Consider the following 10180-nt stretch of genomic DNA (forward strand, 5'->3'; position numbering starts at 1 on the left):
TAGGTGAAAATCAAAAATGGGCAGAAGGTACAAATAGTTTTCATATACCCCTGTTTACACACACACACACACACACACACACACACACACACCCTCCACCAGAGTAGTACATTTGTTATAATTGATGAACCTACACTGGCACATAATTATCACTAAGTTTATAGTTTACATTAGGATTCACTCTTGGTGTAGTACATTTTATGGGGTTTGACAAATGAATAATGACCTGTATCCACCATTGTAGTGTCATATGGATTAGTTTTATTCCTTCAAAGTTTTCTATGCTCTATTTGCTCATCCCTCCTTCCCCTCTAACTCCTTGCAACCACTAATCTTTTGTCTGTCTCCATAGTTTTGCCTTTGCCCAAATGTCATATAGTTAGAATCATACAGTATATAGTCTTTTCAGATTGACTTCTTTCACTTACTAATATGCATGTAAGTTTTCTCTATGTCTTTTCATGGCTTCATAGCTCATTTCTTTTTGACACAGAATTATATTCTATTATTCAGATGTGCCAGTTTATTAATCCACTCACCTATTAAAAACATTTTGGTTACTTCTACGTTTTGGCAATTATGCATAAAGCTGCTATAAACATCCATGTGCAGGTTTTTATTTGGACAAAAGTTTTCAATCCATTTGAGTAAATACTAAGGAACATGATTGCTGAATCTTATGGTGAGAGTATATTTAGTATTTTTAAAAAAATTTTTTATTGCTTAAAATATTACAAAGAGTATTACATATGTCTCCTTTTTTTTCTCCCCTTGACCTTCCCCTGGCCTCCCCTACCCCCCAGTGTCTTGTGTCCATTGGTTATGCTTTTATGCATGCATACAAGTCCTTCGGTTGATCTCTTACCCTCCCCCCGCACCCCCCAGCCTCCAACCCTCCTCGGCCAAGAGTATATTTAGTTTTGTAAGAACCTGCCAAACTGTCTTACAAAATGGCTGTACCATTTTTTCATTCCTACTAGTTTTCTGCTCCTGTTACTCCACATCCTTGCTAGCATTTGGTGTTGTCAGTGTTTTGGATTTTCCCCATCATTTACTTTTACTTAATAAAAATGCATCTTAAGTTCATACTGCTATTTCCTATTGTAAACTTGAATTAGAAGTGTTTACTTACATCTATTGAATAGATACAAATAGATTTGTATATTTCAGCCCCTGGTTCTTTGCACAGAGTTCTGAGAACCCTTATAAATTCCTAAGTGATAATAGCACAAGGAGCATCTTTTGTTCTAATGTTTGGTTTTTGAACCTGCTTCCCAACACAGGGTTCCTAAATCCCTTAGATATTCCTGGGTGATAGGAGCATCTCTGGTTCTAATGAGGTGAGTCTTGGTGGGTGGGCTCCTGAAGGGGGGCTGGTCACCAGAAAGATAAAGCCATCATTAGAAGCTTAGAAGTTTTCTTTTTAAATATTTTTATTGAATTTATTGGGGTGACATTGGTTAATAAAATTATATAGGTTTCAAGTGTATGACTCTATAATATGTCATCTGTATATTGTATTGTGTGTTTACCACCCAAAGTCAAATCTTTCTGTCACTCTTACCTTTCCACCTCCTTTACCCTCTTCTACTTTCCCCCACTGCCCTTTCCCTCTGGTAACCATTGTAATGTTGTCTGTGTCTCTGAGTTTTTTTCTCTCTTTTTTGCTTAACGCATTTCCTCCTTCATTCTTGATACACTCTTCTCTTTTGGCTTCTCTGGACACCGCTGGTTGTCCTCTGGCCTCTGTGATTATTCTGCCTGATTTGTTGGCCCTTTGTACCCTTTTATTTATTGACTCCCTATGTTTAATAATTCTTAAATATCTAGATTAGGTCTCAATGTTAGCACAAACTAATCTCTACCTTATTTCTCATATTATTTTCTTTCGTTCTACAAAACAATATCTATGTTATAGAGAATCTGCATTCTTTGTCATTAACCCACTGAACACTGAATGTTTCTGTTTTCCATATTTTACCACCTGCTGAAAATGACTTCTTTAGATAGTTTACTTCAAGTTTTCTTCTAGGAGTTTTATGGTCTAAGGCCTTACAAATAAATTCATTTTAAATTAACAAAGTGAATAAGTGAGAAGGTAAGAATAGGAATAGAACATAACTGAAAACTTTGGTCTTGAGGAGCCATCTGACTTTATAATGTGCCTAAAATTCCTCTTCTTTTTCCAATTACACAATTAAAGTGGAGGTAAAAACTAAAGAATTTATACACCTCATGAAAAAGGCAGTTAGGGAGAAAAGTCTATTATCCTGAGCAGCTGGTCTTGTATAGTTTGTCTTTCTTGCCTTGGCAGATCAACACAGATTTGCAATATGAATGGCCACAACCTTCAGTAATCTCTTGAAGCACATACCTTTGCCCTTTCTTCATTTTTTCCCCTTTCATTAATCCTGAAGGACAAGTGAAATACCCAGTGTAATCTAATGTGGTCATAAAAATTAATTTAATGTTCTTCATGTGGGAATTGAAGTCTATGACATTGGACTGTGGGGGCAGCAGCGGTGGAAGGGGCACAGCCTCATCAGAGTACAAAGCCTCCCCCTGCATCCCTCAGGCAGCCTTTCAGTAGTATGTCCACCAGAAGCAAAATTTTCATTTGGGAAATATACTCAAGTGATTGGGTGCAGTTGTAGATATGAAAGCTTTACCTAAATTTAGGTCTAGTTTCAATACTTGAGAATAATGGCAGAAATGAATTTGAGGAATAATTTTCTATACTTGAAAGTTGCTCATACAGATAGCTTTCAATACAGAAAAGATATCATTTATTGTGCCAGCCTATGTACTAGATATGATTAGGGATGTTTACATTTATTATATCATTTATTTATCAAACACCCTGCAAGTGAGGTATTATCATCTCCATGTTAGTAACGGGAAACCTGAAGCTCAGAGAGGTTAAGTAACTTGGTTGTAATCACATAGCAAGTGAATGATGGAGCCTGGATTCAAAAACAAGCCTGGCCAACGTCAAAGTCGAAGATTTAACCATTCTGGCATAGTGTTTGAAAGGCAATCTGTGAATTTTTGTCTTTTTAGGGTTAAAGAAGATAGGAATGAAAATTTGGAAATGATTTCTGGACTTTTGAATGTGATCATATAGCCGTGTGATAACTCCACCATGAAGAACCACATACCTTTGGACATAACTGTACTGTGACCTTCAGTAACAGAAGCTTATTGGACAGAGAACCCGTCTGGAATGGCAGAACGCACAGGAAACACACACCAGGGAGATTTTCATGTGCTTGTTGTCTGTTGTCCTGTATACCTCCTTCTTCTGCTTGGTATATACTAGACTCCTCAAATCATACTAAGAGTTAAAATCTTCACAGGAACTTACATATGTATATCATTGTGAAACATAACAAGCAATCTTTCTGTTCATTGTCATGTGTGGTTTTCACAGAAACTCTGGGAGTTTTAGAGGGCACGTAATGGAAGCATCTGCTTTTTGTCTCCTTCCTTAAATGAACCCAGGGTCAAAGACAGGAGCAGCCCCGAATTAAAGGTGAGAGATTGATGTTCTCTTTAACTTACCTGGGTTCTCAGAAACAGAGGCTACCATATTTCATATTACCTGAACCTTCTCAGCTCTTTTCTCCGGATGCTCATTTCCTTTATATTGTGCATGTCTTCTCTAATTACCCCTTTCCCTATCTTTCCCATATTTTTAATCTTCATTCTTTATCTTTTCTCTATTTTATTTTTTCCTCTGCATAGAGATTATTCCTTAGACTTTAGGAAAATAAGTTGAGTGCTGGCTCTAGGTTTAGAGATTAAATGTTTTCTAATCCCCGGCAAGAAATATATTGTGAAGCCTTAGGTGCCTTCTCACTGGGAGACTATTAATCATGGCTTTTATAAAGTTTTCAATGAGGAATTTTCCCTTATGCCTGTTTAAAACTATTGGAAAATGTGACTGAGAAAGAATAGAATCAAGAATAATAAAGATCACTGACCTGAAGGCATGGCCTTACTACAGGCTGGGGTTATTTACTTATTTATTTTTTTAATCCTCACCCTAGGATATTTTTTCCATTAAGAGAGAGTGGAAGAGAGAGGAAAAGACAGAGAGAAATATCATTGTGAGAGAAACACATAGATTGGTTGCCTCCTGCATGCTCCAGGGCCAAGAAGGAGCTTGCAACCTAGGTACATGACCTTGATCGTGACCTTGACCAGAATCGAACCTGGGACCCTTTGTACATGACCTTGATCATGACATTGACCAGAATCGAACCGGGGACCCTTCGGTCCACAGGCCAATGCTGTATCCACTGAGCCAAACTGGCTAGGGCTGGTTGGGTTATTAATCTAACCTCTCAATCAAGAACTTTCTACTGACTTTCTATAGGTATCTGGGTATATAATATGGGCTATATACATATGAATAATGATAGTTAATATTAAAGGACAACTTCTTATTATATAATTCAAGGTATTTTCTTCACATTGTATATTTCTTCCTTTTTTCCTATTCAGTTCTCTCTAATCCTTAAAGGGCCAAATCAATATCTGTGCCCCTGGCCTTCCCCACCTGCTCTTGCTAACATGAATTATCTTCTATCACCGCCCCTCCCCAGCAAAAAACCCCTCACTAATATTAATCTTACTATTCACTTTAAGTATATTATATACCACATTAGATTGTATTTGTTCTGTGTGCAATTCATGTATTTTCAAATGTTTTATTGATTCTTTGACTTACAGGAGTTAGCAAAAACCCCCCCCAAACAAATCAGTATGAAAGAAATTTTTCAATAGAACCTACAAGAAGTGTTTGGGATTTTAATTGACTTTTGGGCTTAATAAAATTTAGAAAGACCAAAAGAATAGGCTCCTTAGAAACATCACCTTAAGTTTTTTTAAATATGTTGTTATTGATTTTAGACATAGAGGAAGGGAGAGAGAGAGAGATAGAAACATTGATTGGCTGCCTCCTGCATCTCCCTACTGTGGATCGAGCCCACAACCGGGCATGTGCTCTGATGGGGAATTGAACTGGCATCCTCTTGGTGCATGGTACAACACTCAGCCAACTGAGCACATGGGCCAGGGCTCACCTTGAGTTTTTTAACAGTTGTAGTGACCAATTACAGAAGCAGCAAAATAAGAATCAGTACACAAATTACACTATCAATGAATAATCACTTTCCTAAATACAATTAACTATTTATTTTATCAGTCAAATAATCCTTAGTTGGGCACACATTTTACATTTATTTGTTGTTAGCCTGCTATATAGTTTAGTATTAGTAATGGACACTTTGTGTAAATGTCACTGGTTAGTTTGTGTTTTAACCAGGAAAAATCACTATATCTCATTTTTCTCTTTTTTACTTATTTTCTCTAGCATTTGTCTTTCTGGAATAGGAATCAAGAGACCTAACTGTTGGTGCCCAGTTCTGACAATTGTGTGAATCTGAGGAGTTCAGTTTACTTTGTTGGGTCTCATGTTTTCCACCTGAGTGATGACGAATTGAACAGCATGGTCTTTATATAATTCCATGAGAATTTCTTCTCATCACAATGTGGACATGTGCTTTTTCTCACTAAGGCCTTGGGTCTTTTTTTTTTTTTTAACAATTACTGAGTTTCCTGGGTCTCTCCCCAGTGTCTCCATCATGTCTCCATGCGTATTCATCTCATCAGTCTTCTCCTTGCAGACTCTCCCTGCCCTGATGAGCAGCACATGTGGCTGTTCCCTGCCTTCCCCCTACAACAGGTCACAGGTTTTGATAATAGAAAGTGTGTACTTGAGACTGTGGACTCCAGAGGTGACAGTGAAATTACCATGTGTAGGTGAGACTATTGAGATTCATGCCAATGATGGTGACCCAGAATTGGGGTCAGGACACAGTGACAGCCTCTATGAGTTTTATGGTCTGGGATGAATGAGGGCATCAGTCATAGGGCCCTTTGTGGAGTTGTAGCTGCAAAAATGAAGGATGTCAGTATACTTGTTCTAGTGTATTTCATCAACTCCTAAAATGATTAACCTGTATTAAGTGTTTTCAGGAACTACTCTCTACTATAGGGAATGATTGAGGTGGGCACTGAATACGGAGAAACATAACACTGTTTTCTGCCCACCCTTCACATCACATATAAATACAATACATATTAAAGGACTAAATCTCCATGTTACATTTTGTATTTTGTGGTTCAGATAAAGAAGAAAGCTAATCTGCCCTCCTAAAATGTGTCTTATTAGTGTTTGATATTTCTCTTGTTTTTGTAATCATAAATCAAAAGTATAAAATACAAAGTCTCTTGAAGATAAAATATCAGAATGTATTTCAGTCAAAGTAAGCAGGATGATATAAAATATCAGAAGGTTACTATGCAGGCAGTACTCAGTATTTTAAAGGGTGGGGGGATGCCAGTGGACATAAGGGTATCACCAAAGGGTATCACTGATGAATTAAAATTCCATATCTCAACTATTCGTTGAGTGCTGGTCCTTAATACCCAGGTTTGTATGGCCAGAAAAAAGCTGCAGCGCTATTTTGTGTTTGTAGTAGCTAAGTTAGGCATGTGCCTTGGCTAAACTCTGATGAAATAAACCAAATGCACATTGATTAGGCCTGGAGAAAGCCTTGCGTCATTAGGAGGCATAGGCTCCTTATGAAAGCCTTGCAGTGTTGAGGCCTTGCAGTGTTGTAGTTATGAAAAATTGTGTGCAAATTGGAGACACCCAGGATAGCAGTGGACATGATAAAGTATGATGGAAAATAGTGCTGGTTCTATATTTTATCAAGATCCACATACTTGTCCTGTTCTACTATACTTAGAGGCTCTCCAGTTTCATAAACCCCAGCCTCTTCATTCAGTTTCAATCTACAGCAGTGGTTCTCAATCTTCCTAATGCCACGACCCTTTAATACAGTTCCTCATGTTGTGGTGACCCCCAATTTCATTGTTACAAATTGAACGTAATTAAAGCATAGTGATTGATCACAAAAACAATATGTAATTATATATGTGTTTTCTGATGGTCTTAGGCGACTCCTATGAAAAGGCTGTTCGACCCCCAAAGGGGTCGCGACCCACAGGTTGAGAACCGCTGATCTACAGTCTATCATAACTCAGTCTCAACTCATGTCTCAGGAACCTTTCACTCCAGGTGATAGCCTTTCAGTTAATCATGCTTTCCTCTTATCCCTGCTTTCTGTGAGAACAAACTGGAAAAAGAAGAGGATAATGAGAATATACATAGAAGCAAGATGGAATATGTTGGAAATGAGGAATAGTCAATATCAGAAGTGATTTAAACAGGTGATGAATGTCATGAGCACTCATGAGTCTTTCGTTCTTGCTTAATCTGTTAATTTGAGAGCTGGACATTACAGCGGGAGTATTAGAGATAGGTTTAAAGTATGCTGCAGCTCACATGTTGTGATATTATGTTGACTTTTATTTTTCGTTTTGTATATTTGAGGAACTGGATAACTGTATACTTCTCATGTATAATGAGAACATTGAAATTCTTTGACATGTTGTCATCTCCATAATCACAATTTCCTCCTCATTTTCTTAGTTCTCATAATTTCAGCCACATCCAGTTGGGTGGATCTATGGATGAAGGGAATCACTCGGTTGTGTCTGAGTTTGTGTTTCTGGGACTCACCCATTCATGGGAGATCCAGCTTCTACTCCTGGTGTCTTCCTCTGTGCTCTATGTGGCAAGCATGACTGGAAACATCCTCATTGTATTTTCTGTGACCACTGATCCTCATTTACACTCCCCCATGTACTTCCTATTGGCCAGTCTTTCCTTCATTGACTTAGGAGCCTGCTCTGTCACCTCACCAAAGATGATTTATGACCTTTTCAGAAAGCATAAAGTCATCTCTTTTGGAGGCTGCATTGCTCAGATCTTCTTCATCCATGTCATTGGTGGTGTGGAGATGGTGCTGCTCATTGCCATGGCCTTTGACAGATATGTGGCCATATGTAAGCCTCTCCACTACCTGACCATCATGAGCCCACGAGTGTGCATTTTGTTTACAGCTGCTGCCTGGGCCCTTGGTGTCAGTCACTCGTTGTTCCAACTAGCATTCATTGTTAATCTGCCCTTCTGTGGTCCTAACGTATTGGACAGCTTTTACTGTGACCTTCCTCGGCTCCTCAGACTGGCCTGCACAGATACCTACAGATTGCAGTTCATGGTCACTGTCAACAGTGGGTTTATCTGTGTTGGCTCCTTCTTTATACTCCTTATTTCCTATATCTTCATCATGTTTACTGTTTGGAAACATTCTTCCAGGGGATCATCCAAGGCCTTCTCCACTTTGTCAGCTCACATCACTGTGGTCCTTTTGTTCTTTGGCCCAACCATGTTTGTTTATACATGGCCACACCCCAATTCACAGATGGACAAGTTTCTTGCTATTTTTGATGCAGTTCTCACGCCTTTTCTGAATCCAGTCATCTACACATTCAGGAATAAAGATATGAAGGAGGCAATGAAGAGAGCTTGCAAAAATTTAGTGATTTACAGAAAGATCTCTTAAGTGACATGATAAGTCCTTTTTACTAACCATGGTATAGCCTTTTGCTTCTATGTTTGATATTTTAGATTCAGGAAGTTTGAGGCACCACATATTGATTTGAATGTTATCAAACCTTTAACATAATTTTTAACTGATGAATGTATTTATTCCTAGGGAGGAGTGAGCCATAAAAACAGTATATCTATCTATATAAATCCCATTAAAATTTTTTCAGATATGTTATATAGTTTTCAGTGAATAGGTCTTACATATCTTTTTTGAGATTTATCCTTAAGTATTTAAATTTTTGATACTGTTTTAAGAAGTATATTTTTGTTTAATTTGTAATTGTTTATTACTAATATACATAAATACAATAGATTGTTTTGCTTATTGATTGACATTGAAGCCTGAAGACATTACTTCTATGAGTTTTTTTTTTAGATTAAGATTTTCTCTATAGATGATTATGTTCTCAGTGAATAAAAACATTTTACTCCTTTTATTCTAATGTGTTGATTTCATTCATTTTTGTTGCCTTATTGTACTTGCTAAGTCAAAAGGTACAATGCTGAATAGATGTGGTTAGAGTGAACATGCTTGACTTATTCCTATTCTTATGAGAAAAACATTCAGTTTTTATCTTTAACTATAAATATATTATAAATATATTTAAATATAAATATAGTTATAGGTTTTTCATAGATACCTTTTATCAAGTTGAGGAAGTTCCATTCTACTCAGTTTGTTGAATGGTTTTAAAACCAAGAATAAACGTTGGATTTTGTAAAATTCCTTTTTTGGTTTAGTATCAGGGTAACGCTGGTCTTTTAAAAATTAGGTTTATCAAGGTGATATTGGTTAATAAGATTATATACACTTCAAGTGTACATTTCTATAACACATGATCAATATAGTGCATTGTGTGCCCATAATCCAAAGTCAAATCATCTTCTCTCACCATATGTCTGATCCTCTTTACCTTTTACTACCCTCCCACCCTTTTTCCTTCTGGTAATCACTATACTGTTGTCTGTGTCTATAAGTTTTTTTGTTTTTCTTGTACTTATTTATTACTTTTAGTTTTAAAATGTATTTTCTTATTTTAAAGTTACTGCAAGAGTTTTATAGAATTGATATGATTTCTTTCTTAAGTATTTGGTAAAATATACCAGTGAAGTCATCTAGGCCTAGAATTTTCTCTGTGGGAAGGTTTTCATATAAATTCAATTTTTGTATACTTCGAGTATCCCAATAAATTAGTACATCTACACTAATAAAAGAGAAACATGGCAATTGGCGTACGACTGCTTCCCTTTTCATTGGTTAATCAGCAAGATATGCAAATTAACTGTCAGCCAAGATGGTGGCCGGAAGCCAGGCAGCTTGAAACTAACATGAGGCTTGCTTGCTTCAGTGACGGGGGACTCCAACGTTCCCCACCTGCCGCTGCAGGCCTCTGAGCGGGCAGTTTAAAAACTATGTAACAAATACCACTGGACTTTAGCCAGCAGATTCGCAACACTGTTGCGAAAGGCCAGAAACCTACTTTCAGCCTCGGAGGCCTAAGAGCTGGAGCCACGCCTCAAAGCTAAAGCTGGCCCAGAATAAAAAAGAAAAAAAGAAAAAAAGGAGCAGTTGGGAGCTTCAGTCACCCCCAG

General features: G+C 37.4%; 1 protein-coding gene across 1 annotated transcript; it reads left to right on the forward strand.

Moving 5' to 3' along the window:
• The first annotated feature begins 7591 nt into the window (after positions 1 to 7591).
• LOC102766698 (olfactory receptor 4F3/4F16/4F29) lies at positions 7592 to 8569 on the forward strand. Its single transcript, XM_006756743.1, has one exon. The coding sequence runs from the start codon at positions 7602 to 7604 to the stop codon at positions 8538 to 8540; it is 939 nt and encodes a 312-aa protein (XP_006756806.1). The 5' UTR covers positions 7592 to 7601; the 3' UTR covers positions 8541 to 8569.
• Positions 8570 to 10180: the final 1611 nt, after the last annotated feature.

The sequence above is a fragment of the Myotis davidii genome, unplaced genomic scaffold (genome assembly GCF_000327345.1).
Source record: "Myotis davidii unplaced genomic scaffold, ASM32734v1 scaffold594, whole genome shotgun sequence".
NCBI lineage: Eukaryota > Metazoa > Chordata > Mammalia > Chiroptera > Vespertilionidae > Myotis > Myotis davidii.